The following is an 18,690-nucleotide window of genomic DNA, read 5'->3' on the forward strand; positions in this document are numbered from 1 at the left end:
ACGCTACTTGTATATCAAGACATCGCTTGTATATCAAGTCAAAATTTGTTTAAAAATTTTGCTTGTCTTGCAAAACTCTCGCAAACCAAGGTTTTACTGTACAGAAAATACCTGTTAATCCAGAAATGTCCTTGACACTTGCTGTGAGCTGAACCGGAAGCATAAAACAGTTTATGTATCTTCTGAAAACTACTAATCTTGCCATCCCCATGCAATAGAGATTAGGAATGAGTAAATCTGTTTGTAGGCTGTTCACCAAAATTATTGTAAAGTCTGAAATCTGTGAACCTAAATTCAAACTCTATTGGACGATTATAGGGGGCAAATCATGAAAATCGGTTCTAGCCATTTTTATGTAAAATAGGCAAAGGATTGTCAAACAAAGTACATGGGAAGATGGGAGCTGCCATGTGGGACATGTATAATTGCCAATAGCCATATTAAAACATATGGTACAGCAGGGAGAGAGTCCTGCTTTTAATGTGACTTTGAGGGTGACATGGAAAGCACTACTCCTTTAAATCAGTGGCGGATTTACCGGGGTTGCAACAGTCTTACTTGCGACGGGGCCTGGCATTCCGCCACTGTGGGGGGGGCCCAGCGGGGTTGCTATTCACAGCTCTGAGTGGAGATCGTGTCTGTAATGAAACAGTAGCACTGATACAAGCACCGGCATTAACGTTCTATTTGCCTGTCCATCCTCTCTCGCAGGGGATGAGAGAGGACACACAGCTGATCTCACTGCTCTCCCTTCTCCCTCCTCCCCTCTCCTGTGTGCTCTGCAGGAAATGTGAGCTTGTTAGCTTCACACTAGACTGCCCGCGGAGCACACAGGAGAGGAGAGGGGGGAGAAGGGAGAGAATGTTAATGCTGGTGCTTCTATGAGCACTGATAGAAGGCACTGATGAGCAGTGATAGGAGGCACTGATGGGCACTGATAGAAGGCACTGATTAGCACTGATAGGAGGACTGATGGGCACTGATAAAAGGCACTGATGAGCACGGATAGAAGGCACTGATGAGCACTGATAGGAGGCACTGATGGGCACTGATAGAAAGCACTGATGAGCACTTATAGAAAGCACTGATGAGCACTGATAGGAGGCACTGATAGAAAGCACTGATGAGCACTGATAGAAGGCACTGATGAGCACTGATAGGAGGCACTGATGGGCACTAATAAAAGGCACTGATGAGCACAGATAGAAGGCACTGATGAGCACTGATAGGAGGCACTGATGGGTACTGATAGAAAGCACTGATGAGCACTGATAGAAGGCACTGATGGGCACTGATAGGAGGCACTGAAGAGCACTGATAGGAGGCACTGATAGGAGGCACTGATAGGAGGCACTGATGGTCACTGATAGAAGGCACTGATGAGCACTGATAGGAGGAACTGATAGGAGGCACTGATGGTCACTGATAGAAGGCACTGATGGGCACTGATAAAAGGCACTGATGAGCACTGATAGAAGGCACTGATGAGCGCTGATAGAAGGTACTGATGAGCGCTGATAGGAGGCACTGATGGGCACTGATAGAAAGCACTGATGAGCACTGATAGGATTCACTGATGGGCACTGATAGGAGTCACTGATGAGCACTGATAGAAGGCACTGATAAGCACTGATAGAAGGCACTGATAGAAGGCACTAACGGGCACTAATAGAAGGCACTATTGGGCACTGATAGGAGGCACTGATAAAAGGCACCGATGGGCACTGATAGAAGGCACTGATAGGAGGCACTAATGGTCACTGATAGAAGGCACTGATGGACACTGATAGAAGGCACTGATAGGCACTGATAGGAGGCACTAATGGGCACTGATAGGCATTTATGGGCACTGATAGGAGGCACTGATGGGCACTGATAGGAGGCACTAATGTGCACTGATAGGCTGCACTGATAGGTGGCATTGATGGGCACTGATAGGTGGTACTGATGGGCACTGAGGAACACTGATAGGCAGAACTCAGGCAGTATTGATGGGCTTTGAATGGGCAGATTTGAAGAGTACTGATAGGTGGCACTGATGGATGCTGTTAGGCGGCATTGATGAGCACTGATAGGCAGTATTGATGGGCACTGATAGATGGCACTGATGATTGGGGCACTGATTATCAGTGTAAACAATTTACTGACTTACTTGACAGTTAACGGCAGTCCTTTCCTAACACAGACATACTGTAGCGTGGGAGGAAAGGGATGCGGATAACCGGCAAGTCTGTTTACATATGATCAGCTGATCACATGATAAAGGGCCGCTGTGATTGCGCTGGATGCATGTCCCAGGGGTCATGCGGGAAGCACGGTTTTGGGAGGATGTCCATGGACACCCCCCCAAAATTGGAAGCCCGGGCTCAGATGGAAGGGGGGCATGGGGGCCCATCATGGTTTCTTCTAGTTCTAGTTACGCCTCTGCTTTAAATCACATCCTTATGAGATGACTTTTACCTGTATGTGGTGTTATGGAACACTATAACTCTCAACATATCTAAAAGCTATAGGACATTTTTACAGCTTCTAAAGCTGGCCATACATTATACACGTTTCTTATTCAATTTTCTTTAGATTTACCTTCAACTATGTACCAGCTGTCCATGTACACCCAACTGCCCTCCAATCTGGCCAGGCCTGAGAGGAGTGGATCTCCTTCCATTTGTATTTTGCAGGATCAGATCAGATTGGAGATAAGCAGATGTAAATGGACACAAGTTTACATCTCATGCTCCACAGAGGAGAATGGAGGGTCCAATTGGGTCGCCTAAAAAATGGACAGACGAACCCGTATGGACCCCTCATGTGAAATGATTTTGGCAATTGGGTGCATTGAACAATGTGATGATTTGGTGCACTAACCTGTAAGATACAAATATGTGGCGGCAGGTTTGCCTGTGTCTTTGTGTGTAATAATTGTAATAAGGCTCCAACACACACTGGCTGTGCAAATGACCGACTAAAAATATTGCAGTTTTCAGCAGCAGTACTGTAGTAAGTATTAAAGCAGCAACTCTATTTCCAGTGATCTCTCTCTATCTGCTCCAAGTCACCAAAACACATTGACTATGTATATGTCTGTCTAAAATGTTTGCAGTTTTAAACAGAAGTGCTGTATATTGGTAGTAACACAGCAAATATCTCTCCCTACAAAAACGTTTTCTCTATTTTCTGCAGATTTCTCTGAAATACACTGAGTTTGTATGTGACTGACTATAAATATAGCATATTTCTGCAATAGCAACTATCTATCTTGCAAGCATTGACAAAAGGCTGCAGGGAACCCTGATTTTTTAGGGAAGTGACTGGAACCTAAGAAAACCCCAGTGATTTGCCCTTCCAATTCACCTGAGGCCAGGAAGTGCTTTATTAGCAATAGATTGATATAGATGTAAATAGCCACATTGGTTTTCCATTTTCTTGAACTGTGAACATTCTAGGTTCAGGTCAAACTCATGCTTAATTTCCGACGGACTTAGATAGAGAACATGTTCTAAATTTTTCCGATGGAAATGCCAACGGAGGTTATCCCATTGGCAAGTCCGACCGTGTGTACACGGCATAAGGCAGATATGTTTTTACACCACTCTAGTGGCAACCATTTTTCCTTCTATATATACAGTGGAAAGGTGAGCATAGCTACCCAGAGACAGTGTATTATACACAGGATTACCAAGTGAAAATTAAGGAAACAAATCATGAAAAGAAAAAAGAAAACAAATGTGGTCACCAAAGCTAAGGATTAGTAAGCTGCAATATTAAATGTTTGTTTTTGGGGTTAGACTTTCTTTAATCTGTTAACACAGCTTGTTGCAAAAAGACTATGGGGTTGAATTACTAAAACTGGAGAGTTTAAAATCTGGTGCAGCTCTGCATAGAAACCAATCAGCTTCTAGATTTTTTTTTGTCAACACTTATTTGAACAAGCTGAAGTTAGAAATTGATTGGCTTTTCTGCACAGCTGCACAGGCCTTTTCACTCTCCAGTTTTAGTAAATCAACCCCTGTGTGTCAGATCGTAAAAATGTGTTTGTGGTGAGGTTATGTTGCCAAGTTTGCTATTCTTTTTGTAATAGTTATTATTATTATCATTGTAAGTGTAATTAATATTATAATAAGTAGTAGCAGTAATTGTTGTTGTTGCTTTTTAATATAGATTGAAGTTACTGTCTAAAAAAAGCTACTGGGTTAAGGCTGAGAAGAGGGACACATTCCTGCAAACTGCAGTGTGCACCATTTTCTACATTTAAATACACACCAAAGGAAGTTATTGTTCCTGTGTTAGCCATCTCACGTTCTACACAGCATTGTGGGGGAAGGTGACCACCCACACAGGCTCCAGTTGTTTGGGTGCCATGTCTGCTTTTGAAGTCATGATACCTGAAAATGAATACTTCTTACTAGAATGCGTCAGATGCAATGCTAAAAATACTTGTTGCTTGAATAGTATCACAAAAGATGAAATTTGCTTTTTTTTTGCTTCACTTGTCTTTACATTTGTGGATATTGACACTAAGTCAACTGATTTCAAGTGTTCCCTTTTCAATTAGACCTAATTTATTTTACATGTTCTTTTTCATCACTTTGCAACCAATTCATTAAGTTATAAAAATCAAAAGGAGAACAGGGTAAAAATGTTTCCTATAAATGAAACCAATAATAGTTCTGTTGTAAGAAACAATATGAATAACTGACTAGGTTATTTAAATGCTAGCATTGATATACTTTGTGTACAGCTTTTTAGGTAAATCTATTGTTTGAAAAAAAAAAACAAAGTTCAAACTTTATCTTACTTTTACTATTACTACCATTTCCTGGTATCAACTACCAACTCTTTTTATAGCCATCTGTCATTTGGAGAACTCAATCCCCATATCATATCTATGATCCCCTTAAGCCAATTCAAATGTAATAACTTGAGCAGAGGCTAGCGGAGAGCAATAAATTCATACAGTTCTTTAGGTTTGGATTTTGCTAGTGTCAAATATTGATATAATGCACTGAAACTTTTTTCTTGATAATCATTCTCATATACAGTATTTATGCACAGAGTTGAATACTTAACAACATTGCATCCACTAGAAAAGTTTGTAAGCTTAAGAAAAAGAGATTCAGTTGCAAATAATTAATCAGTAGTGCATCTGACAGCCTTATTTCAAACCTATCCTTCCTTTATCCTGACTAGGAAAATAATGACTCCTTTTTGTCAATGTTATCAGCACTTAGATTATATAACAGATTGACTTCTATCATATTACTTCTAGGAAAGAATTGCAATTCTAGAAGGGCTTTATATTTTCACATATGGCTGCCATTTGTACCCTTGGAATGACCTGTACTCTAAGACTACATTGGTCCCAGCACTAGAATTTTTCACTTAACTTCAAGGATGCTATACTGTTTTGTCAGTCAGTCAATAAGAGATATGTATTCAATATTTTCCCTCATGCTGATACAGTCTTTGAATAAGAAAAAAAGTAAAAAATGACTGAAAATAATTTACACTGGAACTTAAGGCAAAACATTATTTAGTTTTATTAAACATTTAGAAAAAAAGGGATTGTAAATGTATTTATTTTAAATAACAAACATGTCATACCTGCTCTGTGCAATGGTTTTGCACAGAGCAGCCCCGCTCCTTATCTACTGGGGTCTCCTGCCGGCGCTCTGGGCTCCTTCTTTTTTACATGTGCCACCATAGGAAGCCGCTCCCTATGGTGGCATGGCTCAATCCCAAGCCATGTTCTGTGTGTCCATTGACACACATAGTGCAACTTGGCCCTGCCCCTGCTTCTACATCACTGAATTTGATTGGCAGCAGCAGCATTGCTCTCACTGAGTCCAGTGGGAAGTTAGAGAGAGATCACTGCTTTTGGGCACAGCGCTGGTTTGAGATTGGGCTCAGGTAAGTATTTGGGGGGAGGAGGGAGCTGACAATAGAATATTTTTTATCTTAATGCAGAGAATGCATTAAGGTAAAAACCTTCAGCCTTTGCAACCACCTTAAATACGCAATATATTTAAAATCTGCTAATATAACTATGTGTACATTCTAGCTATATTTTAGTTTTTCATAATCCCTTGTGCACCAGACATCAAACTGGACTCATTTATACCTACAGCTGGACGATGATGTACGCATGCTACGACCATATTACTTTGCATTGTGGCACTTCAAAGATTATCCCCCCTATCGTGCTTGGTGGACTCCTGGTCATCTGAATGGGGCTATACTAAAAACGTCCCACAACTGCATGCAATGCACATAATTGAGGTGTGGTGGTATGAGTTTTTAGAGATTTAAACAAGTGGTGAGGAAGCAACATAATGGCTCCTTATGGCCTGTCAAACATCCGCTGAAGAGCAATCGCTTTTCAGAGGGCCAATACTAGCCCTTAGAGTTGAATATTATGCATTATGAGCCAATCTCTTTTATATTGCACAGTACTGTAATACATACTGTACATGTCAAACTTACCTGCTTTGTGCAATGGTTTTGCACAGAGCAGCCCTGATCTTGGATACCCCACCAATGCTCTTGGCTCCTCCTCTTCTCTGTATGCCACCATAAGAAGCTGCTTCCTATGGTGTCACATGTGTGCTTGATTCTGAAGCCAGGCTGTGTGCTTCTATTGACAAACACAGCGCGGCTCTGCTGTTACCTCCATGTATAGTAAGGAGAGGGAGAGAGAGCAGCACAGCTGCTCTCAGGCACATTGCTGGTTCAGGATTGGGCTCCGGTAAGTATTTAGGAGGTATGGGGGGATACTGAGCATAGAAGGTTTTTACCTTAATGCGGACAATCACTTTAAGGTAGAGAGAGCTGCAAGTGGTTAGAGGAGCATACCTGCTAAAAGTAAAGGAGGGAGGGAGGAAGAGGTTACACTTTAAGTCCTAAAGCACATGTTTGTTAATAGAATGTTCTGCTTTAATTGTTGGTTAAAATTGCATCTTTAAATTAAATTGAATATATTTTGTATATATGCTAGTACCTAAGTTTTTGGTTCAAAACTTGGCAAATATCTATTTTTTTTTAAACCATGTCATACCATGCAGGAACTTTCCCCAAATCCAAACATGTAAGATGTATTGGTTTCTACCTAAACTGGATCCACAGATTGTGATAAAGACTCAGAGTGAGGACAGATGTGGATGATTAAAATGTAGCAAAATAAAGTATAAAGTATAAGATCTTCCAAAGACAATATGGGAATCTGTTGAACTTTGCCTATTGCAAGTTTTTATTTATTTCACAAAATATGTGTGTTTACATGTTGAGAGCATATGATGAGTGAAATGACCTGTTGTCTAAACTTCTGCCAAAAAAATGTAAATTATCAATACAGATGAATATTTGGACACAGTATGATCAGAACTGTAAATTTATTATAGGCAAATAGAGCATTCACTTTACAAGTGAAGTTGCACTTTAGAGAGTTTAGGCAATGTGGTGAAATTTTTAATTTTGCAAAAATAACCCAATCATGTGCAAGAAAAATAAAAAAAACACAGTTTTGCTTACACATGGTTAGATGATGAAAGTCAACAGAGCTACACCTGATTCACTAATCTCTGGGGAAAATTCAACTTCAACTTGCAAAGTGAACAGTCTGTTTGCCTTTATTATATCAACCCTTTGTCTTTTGGCCATCTTCAAATAATACTAGAACACCATTTAAAAAAAGGAACAGAGTTTATTGGCATAGTCAAATGAAGAGGTTAGTTTAAATGTGCAAGCATGGGTTAATAAAGACTTGCTAAATCCCTTTAGCATCAGAGTTAAAAAAAAAATGTATATTGTGGTAACCTACATAATCCAACCATCTTCTACTAAGAATGTTATGGTTTACTATATCTTTCATAGTGGTTACCACATTTACAATATTACTCTTTGCCTTGTTGGCAGTAAATCTTCTTTTTAAAGCAATTTATAAAGTACCCTCCCTCTTATATTGTAAGCTCTAACGAGCAGGGCCCTCTGATTCCTAGTGTATTAAACTGTATTGTAATTGTACTGTCTGCCCTTATGTTGTAAAGCGCTGTGTAAACTGTTGCCACTATATAAATCCCGTATAATAATAATAATAATAACAATAAATAAAGTAATTTAAAATGTAAACTGTTAAATGATTCCAGAAGGAATTTTACTTGCTGAAACTAGAATATTAATCTTGCAACATTGGTGTAACTTTTGACACCATCAATTATTGTAAGGTCTCCTAACCTTGTTCTTTGTTTTTCATCTTTTACAGCTGGACCAGTCGATGTACTCAGAGCATTAGATTTTCACAATACACCAGAAGGTGTATCAAAAACAGCAGGGTTTTGCACAAACAGAAAGGCATCCAAGGGATCAGACACAGCATACAAAGTTCATAAAAATGCCCAGCTTAGTGTACCAATGAACCAATTATACCCAGGTAAGATCATTTTTATATTCCTGTTGTATATTGTGTTTTGACAATTCTAAAGTGTTACTAAAACCAGGGCCCTGCATCCACTATATCTGATCTCCACAGTACACAATCCTTTTATAAACTGCTAAATACCTTTTCTCATCAGCAGTATATAGCTGTCTTGTGGCTTCTATCAGTATCCAGCTGAGCACTGGTTAAAGCTTGTTGGAGAAGTTTTCATTCTCCCCTGACTGTCCTATGAGGCTGCATGACCCCTGACTCTCTGTCTGGACAGTGCTAATTGGCCCTGTGATGATCACATGCACTCTCCCAAGAAAGAGAAACTATAGCAATACACACCAAACTGAGCATGTGCAGAATGCTTCCAAACCTCTGTTCTATTAGGAGATGGTTTGGGGACTGTGGAAGGAGGGGAGGCTCAGAGAAGACAGGATCAAACAGCCTTTTTACACAATGCAGAGGATTAACCCCTTAAGTTCCACAGTGACTATAACAAGCATGCTTTACTGCATATAGAGACTGATTTTACTGTTGTGGGTTTAGTAACATTTTAAAGAGAGAAGAAAATATATAAAAACAATGTTTGAGCAATTGCATTTGCAGGGGTCAAAAGTCAAAGTCCAACAGTGGATTTTTTCAGCTTACAAATTATTAGATATTATTATCCTCTGGACTCCATAATCTGATTGTGGAGTCTCACAGTAAAGCCGGGTACACACGAGTCGAATATCGGCCGATATCGGCTGGTTCAATGGAAGCTTGCCGACATTCGGCCTGTGTGTACATCAACTTGTCTGACAGAAGCCGGTCAAATTAACATGCTAGAAGTTCGGCATCCAATCAGTGCTGGCAGCCAATGGCTGTGAGCATAGACTGGTGTGTTCAGGTGGGGTGGGAGTGTTAGTCCCTTGTCAGAACACAAAAGTTCAGTGCATAGTTGGTGCAGCAAGCTCCTCCTGAGCTTCTCAGTTATTATTTAATTTAGCCCACTGGGGTGAACAAAAAAAAAGAAACAACTTGCAGGGTGTACCAGGCTTTACCAGGAGAGTACATAATTAGATAATATGACATCCAACTAGATAACTAGGTTAACAAAACAGAGATCACATTTCCTCTCAAGGTACTATTTTCATCATTAGGGGATCATGAAAAATGCAAATACACTGCAGTGTAGCATGCTATGTGGAACTAACACGTGCATTATGAGACTTTAGCCACTTTGTTTCTGTACTACAAGGTTCTCCTGGCCAATGGCAGCAAAATGGATGAGGGGTTTACATAGAAGGAGAAAAGATTTATTGAGCAGCTAGGGAAAAAAATCTTAATTCTACCTTTAATTTTTATATATAGGCTAAGCATGATCAGAAAAACCTGACTGGTTTTTTATTGGGAACACCTTTCTCTAGAAGACATGATGCTGTGTGATGTCTTGTGACACTCACAGCTCTGCAATAGCATACAACCTCCTTACAGTTGTGCAGTAGAATGATTAAACACAGACAATCTTCGTTTGCTCATTCCACGATGAAAGCTTCATATTACTACCCCCTAAAATAGTCTTTTAATAGCTTACTACATTCCATTTTACTTCTTTGTCACAGTGCCGCTTCATTGTAAGAAATACAAATACACTTGAGCAAGAATGTAGCTGTTAAAAAAATTACCAGAATAACAAAAATATGAAATATGTGGTTTTCCTTGGAGGCTTTTGAAAGACACATAAAAGATGAGTTTCAATATTTTCTTCTGAGACATGAAAACACTTAGATAATTTTCTAGTCAGTATGAATTATAGTCTAAAGGCTTGGTGAGGATGAATTGTGCACATCCAAGGCATATTACCCATAAAAAGCTGCACAGCCCATGTACTTCAGTGTAATTCAAGCAAATCTTTATCTTTCCTTTAAAAAACATAGAGATTGCCATTGTTAACCTCCTTTTGAAAATGCCTGCTGTCTGGTTAATATGCTAACCTGCCTTCAGTACCTCCTGAGTCACTGAGTGGGAACTCATAGTCATTCAGACTTTTTACACTTATTTGGGGTTTCTGACTAAGAAAGTATTGAAACCAGGGTCAGCATAATAGCCAGACAACTAGCATTTTCAGAAGCAAGTCAGCATTGACAGCGTCCAGATTTCTTCTATGAAAGGTTCCCATTGATTAGTTAGAACAAAATAATTATACATGATCCCCAATTCCCCAGATTGCTTCTTAGGTATATTTATGTTTTAGGTGGCAAACTGTCACTTTTCAAAACTGTCGCAGTTGTCAGGTCAGGATTGCAGGTCAGGGGTCTCAAAAAAGCATCAGGCACTGTAAATATTTGCAGAATTAATGTCAACTGGGCCCGCATGATTGTTACAAGTGTTGTTTGAATCAATAGCATTGTGTACACATATTGGGCTGTGTATGGCTGGCTTTTGGTTGACAACCAATTATGAGCAAGGGACAGAAGTCTCAGGGATGTGTCAGAAAAGAGAATCTGCTGCTGTAGATACGTCATCAACAAAAGAATCACAACAGTATTACAGCTATTTATCCTATGCAGTCCTACCCTTGCTGGTTCAGAATTCTGTGTAATCTCACTCGCTAGAAAGGAAGTGACAACTCCATGGCAAAACTTTTTCTTTGTTCTTTGTTGTGGTCTGATATCCTGAAGGAGAGATTTACCCTCTCTATTTGTGCTGGTGACCACTGTCACCAAGACAAAAGTAAGTGGAAATTTTACATTTTATAGCTGCCATGAGTGCAAGAGGCGAGGGGAATTCCTCCAATGGGGGCAAATGGACTGGTGGTAACTGTCTAACTTTGGGGAGATGTCCTTTTATTTCCAAATACATCTCCAAAATTGGAAATTAAATAAAATCTCCCCAGTAGGACACAGTTATCAAAAAAATAACTTTAACTGAAACTGAAAAACAAAATTGCAGGTCTACACTACAGAGGCTGAGATAAGAATCTTATGGCTGTCTGAAATTTACTTTACAGTACAAACATGCCTACAGGCGTCTATAAATGGCTCACATTTTGTCCAATTCAGCTAAATTCAAGCCACGGATGGCCCTGCCAACACTACCCAACTTGACGGAATTTCATTTTTTATTTGGATTTTGTATAAGGAACCACGTGGATATTTTTTTGCTGAATGGTGACTACATCCAATCAGTTATAGTCACTGTTCAGGTATTCTGACAACTGTTAGCACTGGCTGTCAGAATAAAATAGCTGTTGGGGAAGATTCCATTATCCACTCTGTTTAGCATGGAGGGAAGAATCTATTAGATTTTCAGTGTTTAGCTTGGGGACTGTATGAGAGAAATGTAATTAAAATCTGTCCCTGCTGATAACATCAGTTTTGCCACTTTTAAACACATTTGTATTTTATGGATATCTTGTTACGTTTCTGTTTAGCAGTAGTCAAACAATTATCTCTTCCCTCAGTAGAATGAGACATGCTAGTGCACATCTGTTAAGCAGAACGCATCTGTTTTCTTAGGGGCTGCTGCAGCTGGAATCCAATGATGAGAAGGGCTTTCCAGATTTGTGTGTCTGTTATAAATATGTTACTGGCTGTGATCTTTTATTTTATTTATTTATTTATTTATTTTTATAAATAAACAAGACATTACAAGTGTCTTCTCTATGCATCCACTTACAAGCCAAGACTCGAAAGTCTGAAAAAGGATTTGAATTCCACAGAGGTATTCAATTAACCAATCTGGCTTTGAAAGCTCAGACTGCCTCCGGCAGGAAGGACGGTAGTGGAGAAAGAGTTAAACAGGACCTTGGGCCTGCACATGCAGAACTGCAAAGAATCAAAAACAGCACTACTAAGAAACACATAAAGCATAACTTGCAATATAACAATTTTCTCCACTTAGGCTGGCCATACATGGTCGAATTTCAAAAGAATTTTCTTTTGAAAATCAGAAAATTTGTGCGCTTTGTGATCCGATGGGGCCACCATTGATTTTGAAATTCGGCCAACCAAGCCATCAATTTCACCTCATGTTGCTACAGAAAACAATTTTCATGGCTGGGAATTTTCTTTTCTTTCCGGTAATTTTCTTTTCTTGTACATGCGCATTTCTTTTTCGATTACATTTCTTGCACGATTCTCCCATCATTGATCAGAAAATCATTTGTTTTTCAAAAAATTTCCATGTCCGATTTCTCAAATTCGATGGCTGCACAAAAATTGGCTGTTGCTGCAGCCCACTAATGGTACAAAATACGAATGAAAATTCTTAGATAAGATCTTCGAAAGAAAATTCTTTCGCAATTCGACCCATGTATGGCCTGCCTTACTCCCCCACTACTATCAATAGTTTGAACAATAGACAGGAATTCTAAACTGAGAATAAATAGGGAGATACAGGTAGAAGGCGACATATTGCAGCAAACACTTTTTTAGATCAGAGATTAATCATAGAATTTTGTTGATTACTGACCACAGAATTCACATTTGGCAACTGCCCCTACACAAACAGTAGTTTTCTTTTTATTCACAAATTTGATTTTGCATATACTAATTAAGCTACCCACAACTGCTAATTAAACCAAATACTACTAATCACTAATTGTTCTATTAGGTTATGATCCAAACTTTATTAAAGTATGCATCACTGGAAACTTCTGTGGTGGCTCACCTAAATCTGAGGTAGCCCTTAACGTGGAATCATATAATAACAGTAACCCCAATCTTTTGTTGATTTCTTTTGTACAATACCGTTTGAGTTATATTCAGTAATTACCTATACCAAGTAAGATATGTTTTATATTAAAATTATTATTTGCTAAAATCCTGTTTGATAAATGTACTTTGATGGTGTACATCATTCTCAATTTCAGTTTTATTTTGTTCACCTTTACATTTTCTTACAAAGAGAATTTCATGACTACGCCATTGTCAAGCTTTCAATTATCACACATTAGTTATAAAACACCAACAATTTACATGTTGTATAGCTTTAATCTCCAAATGACTAGGTTTTGGAAGACCCTTCTTATATGTGATATATAGACATACAGCCAAACTGGAGACATTCAAAAATGTTACTTTGCAGACGAGGGATGGATTGAAAATTCAGTAATTATATAACACCATCTACAATCCTGTCCTCTCAATACTGAATTAATAACAATAACCAGAGGAGCAACCCAGAGATTAAGCAATTAGGCAAAATAGCCAGTTTGATGCTCACTTTTCATAACTAACTTATTGGTTATTACTATGTCTTCTAGATCGTTAGATAGGAAACCAACTCAAGTATGTTTAACTGGTCAGAACAAGTTATATTCTTGACTTAGAAATCTGAGATATGTCCATTCAATGATGATGGACACTGAAACAAATTACAAAGGAAAAAATGCAGTTAAAATTGTCTCCAGTCAAAAGTTGCTGAAGGCAGTGACTTGCTTAATCACATAAAGGTAAGAACAAACATGGTTCATCTTGTTCTTCCCCAGCAACTATAAAGTACAGCTGTACTCAAGTCAGGGCAGCCATCAGAAATTTTTGGGCCCCTTACACAGCTTTAGACCTGGGACCCCCCCCCCCCGAGCCTGACCACTAACATTCCACAGGGCTTGCCTATGGGCCATCCTACCGAATCTGCACACCGGCCACCTCACCTGTACGCACTCAGCCCCCCCATTTGTCAGTCTCCTCACATCTGTATATATGTCAGCCCCCTCCCACATACACACACCTGTATATATGTCAGACCCTCCCCCCCACACACACACCTGTATATATGTCAGACCCTCCTCCCCATACACATACACCTGTATATATGGCAGCCCCCCTCACACACACATGTATATATGTCAGCCCCCCCATACACACACACACACACACACACACACCTGTATATATGTCAGCCTCCCCACACACACACACACACCTGTGTATATGGCAGCCCCCCACACACACCTGTATATATGGCAGCCCCCTGCCCCACACACACACCTGTATATATGGCAGCCCCCCTCACACACACCTGTATATATGTCAGCCCCCCATACACGCACACACTTGTATATATGACAGCCCCCCTCACACACACCTGTATATATGTCAGCCCCCCATACACGCACACACTTGTATATATGACAGCCCCCCTCACACACACCTGTATATATGTCAGCACCCCCATACACACACACCTGTATATATGGCAGTCCCCCTTCACACACACCTGTATATATATGTCAGCCCCCCCACACACACCTGTATATATGTCAGCGCCCCCCCCCCACACACCTGTATATATGTCAGTGCCCCCCCCACACACACACACCTGTATATATGTCAGCGCCCCCCACACACACCTGTATATATGTCAGCCCCCCATACATGCACACACTTGTATATATGACAGCCCCCCTCACACACACCTGTATATATGTCAGCCCCCCATACACGCACACACTTGTATATATGACAGCCCCCCTCACACACACCTGTATATATGTCAGCACCCCCATACACACACACCTGTATATATGTCAGCCCCCCCACACACACCTGTATATATGTCAGCGCCCCCCCCACACACCTGTATATATGTCAGCGCCCCCCCCACACACACACACCTGTATATATGTCAGCGCCCCCCACACACACCTGTATATATGTCAGCCCCCCCACACACACCTGTATATATGTCAGTGCCCCCCCCCACACACCTGTATATATGTCAGCGCCCCCCCCCACACACACACCTGTATATATGTCAGCGCCCCCCACACACACCTGTATATATGTCAGCGCCCCCCCCCACACACACACCTGTATATATGGCAGCCCCACATACACAAATCTGTACACACACAAGCCTCTGGCCCCTCCCTGTACACAAACAGCCCCCCTCCCTTTCCTTCACAGGCCCTACTTGTATCTTCCTACCTAGTCCCAGCTAATTTTTACAAAGCTGACATGTTGATGAGAGGCATAGTACAGGCAGATCACTGTCACATGAGGGGTGCACATAGTAGCCAGAGGTGGCAGTAAAGAGCTCCATGTCTAAAATCAACGCCACGAGAACTGCAGAAACTGTGAGATTGTTTCTATACTGCACAGCATGGATCCCCTGCCTTATTCTGGCCCAGGCGGGCCCCTTACAGTTGTAACGGCTGAACCCCCCTGATAGCGGCCCTGGCTCAAGTTATACTGTATATGGTTGGAAAGCAATGTAAAATGAAAAAAAAAATGAATATTAGAAGCTATAAAAATAAGAGCAATAAAGAATTTAAAACTCTGAAAAAAAAAATCCACATGTCACCCGAATCAAGGAGACCTAGAGAGTGCTTATTCATAGTGCATTTGTAAAAATAAATTATTGTTGACAACTTTACACCTACATTTTATTTTTCCAGTCATTTTCAGTGACTCCTTTGGTACACATTTTTGGATTGCGTTAACGTTTGCTTTATTGTTGCACCTACAATTCATGTAAATTATACTAGGTCCCATATATACCTGCCCTCTCCATTATGCCCAGCACTAAAAAAGTGCATTGAACCAAATGACTTTATAGACAGAATTAAGTGTTTGATTTTTGTCACCTACCTATAATTTGAGTTAAGTTAAGGTATATATGAATATAGGATATATATAATATATCTACTCTGATGCCTTTAATCCCTTTTTCCTCTGAATATATATATATATATATATATATATATATATATATATATATATACATATACACATACATATACACACACATATATGTATATATGCCCTGTCAGATTTGGCTATCACAGAGCATTGGAAATCATGTTCCAGATTGTGCCATTGTATTCAAAATGGCCTGCTCTATCCATGCTTTGGCAATTTTAGTTCCTTATGTCAGTACAAGCCCCAACAGAACCAGGGCTCACCTGCTGTTAATGGAACTGGTGGATGGGGAACATATTCTAAAGACCATGTTTTCCGAAAAATACAGCTTGAAGCTAATGCTTTAAAGGTTTTTTTTTTCATTAATTAATTTACTTATGCTTATGTCAATCTTAACATCCATTGTTTATCAGTATTCAACGCAAGGGCAAATTTTGACTAGTCTTTCTGGTCATTATCCTGGCCCACAGACCCCCCTTCTGCATACACACACTTTACACACCTGCGACGAGACCTCACAGTTTTGGCCAGTAAGTTTGGTCTAGACAACAAGAGGGAGGGATTAGGTCCTAGACTCAATTTAGGCCACCCCAGCCACTGTATAACTAAGGTAAGTTGACATGCAGGCACTATGAGGTACTTGCTATATAGTAATTGTGGTAGTGCGGCTGGCATCGGGTTCAATTTCTTTTATATAGGTGCTTTTCAGCACTACAGAACCTCCATGTATCTTCACTGCAGTTTCCTAGAACATGGGTGCCAATCACATGCCAAACTCTATCACACAGCTATCTCATAGCATTCCCCTATTCTTTATATATAATTCTTTTGCATGAGGCAAGGGCATTGTGGACATAGTTCTAAACTTTGTGGTTGAATTTGTCATTAAGTTAAATAAATCTCTTGCATATTTTTGCCCATCTCCAGATAACTAACAACTTGTAATAACTGAATATGCAAAGAATAGGAGACTGGTATAAGAATACGGCAAAATATTTTAACATTCTGGTATTTGTGATATACCGGATTCTCTGGGATATAGAGTATAATATAAGAAGCAAATAGGATATACAGTATACTATAAGAAGAAAATACCAAAGCAACAAGCCCTGTCATTTTCCAGACCACACACATTTGTTTATGTGACATTTGCCATTCTGTCAGACAATTTCCTGCATTTGCATATTTTACCTAATTGTTTTTGACTTTTCAGTTATTAAACTTCACCCTGCGTTTTTTTAATTTACTGACCTTATTGAAAATGAGTTGTCTATTTGTACAGAGGCTAGCTTATTTACCTACTAAATGATGAAGACACTACAAATTGTGCTTATATTTCTCAATAAATATAGCATACGCAGAATACCATCAACATGACAAACAAGCAATTCACAGATACACAGCGGTCACAGTTCCAGTTTTCAATGTTGCTATTCTATTTGGCTTGTGACCAGGGTAAAGATATTTAACTGTGTCCAGTGACTTCCCCAAGCATAGCAGGTACCTCTAGGCACCAGAACTCTATTTCAGTTTTTTTTACATATCTTCCCAGAAGCCTCAAAAACTGTGGTACCTTATTATATATAGCACCAGCAACTTTTCACAGCACTTTACATACTGTACATTTACATTAGTCCCTGCCCTCAAGTCTAAGGTCCTTATTAAACATATACTCACACACATGATAATTATTCTAGCAAAGAACAGAGAGAAGCACACCGCTCCAGGCAAACTCATGTGCAGGATGGATCACAGGTGCAGACCTCGGCTCACCACTGCGGAAGACGAACAAGACAAGGAATTGGTCGCACACTGGAACTCCAAATTATCTCGATGTCACCTTTATTGTCAAAAAAGGATCAGACAGATACAGGCAATGGTAGACGTTTCACAAGAGATAGCTTGCTTATTGTTGTGAACAAGCAAGCTATCGCTTGTGAAACGTCTACCATTGCCTGTATCTGTCTGATCCTTTTTTGACAATAAAGATGACATCGAGATAATTTGGAGTTCCAGTGTGCGACCAATTCCTTGTCATGATAATTATTCTACCAGCATGTCTTTGGAATTTGAGGAAACCTATGCAAGCACAGAGAAAACATGCAAACGCAATGCAGATAGTGTCCAAACCAGGATTTATACGCAGGACCCAGTGCTGCAAGGCAAAAGTGTTAACTCCTAAACCACTCTGCTGACCAGTGATACAATCAATCATGTTTGTGGGTTACAGGGAGGTGTAAAGGCCCAGATCTCAGACTTTCATGCATAGGCGTGTGCAGGGGGTGTGCCAGGTGTGCCTGGGCACACCCTAATCCGGGAGTTGACAACTGGTACAGGTGCCTGTACTAATCGGCAGGTGATGGGTAGACCATAATCCTTCCTTGCCGACACCCGGAACCTGGACAGGAGAAGCAATGGGAGGGCCACACTTACTGTATTTGATCTGTATTTTCCTTTGTAGCCACTGAAAGTCGGCTTCTCCTTCTCTCCCCCCTGCCGGCATTCAGCAGCTGGAGGAGGAAAATACAGTGGATCTGTGCCAGTATATGCCATCGCCCCAACTGTCCGTGTTCCTCTTTTTTTATTCAATACCAATCACTCATTGTGTTTATTCATAACTGAAGCATAGTAAACTGTTTGCTATGC

The 18,690-nt window shown here is 40.1% G+C and overlaps 1 protein-coding gene across 5 annotated transcripts in view; it reads left to right on the plus strand.

Moving 5' to 3' along the window:
* Window positions 1–18,690, plus strand: part of COL11A1 (collagen type XI alpha 1 chain) — a 329,239-nt gene that overhangs the window by 33,624 nt on the left and 276,925 nt on the right. For all 5 annotated transcript variants that reach the window (XM_073593016.1, XM_073593013.1, XM_073593015.1 and 2 more), the window contains exon 2: window positions 8,255–8,422. In XM_073593016.1, coding sequence (XP_073449117.1) covers window positions 8,255–8,422 — 168 coding nt within the window. The remainder of the gene's footprint in view (window positions 1–8,254; window positions 8,423–18,690) is intronic.

This window comes from Aquarana catesbeiana, linkage group LG07 (genome assembly GCF_042186555.1).
Source record: "Aquarana catesbeiana isolate 2022-GZ linkage group LG07, ASM4218655v1, whole genome shotgun sequence".
In the NCBI taxonomy this organism is placed as follows: Eukaryota; Metazoa; Chordata; class Amphibia; order Anura; family Ranidae; genus Aquarana; species Aquarana catesbeiana.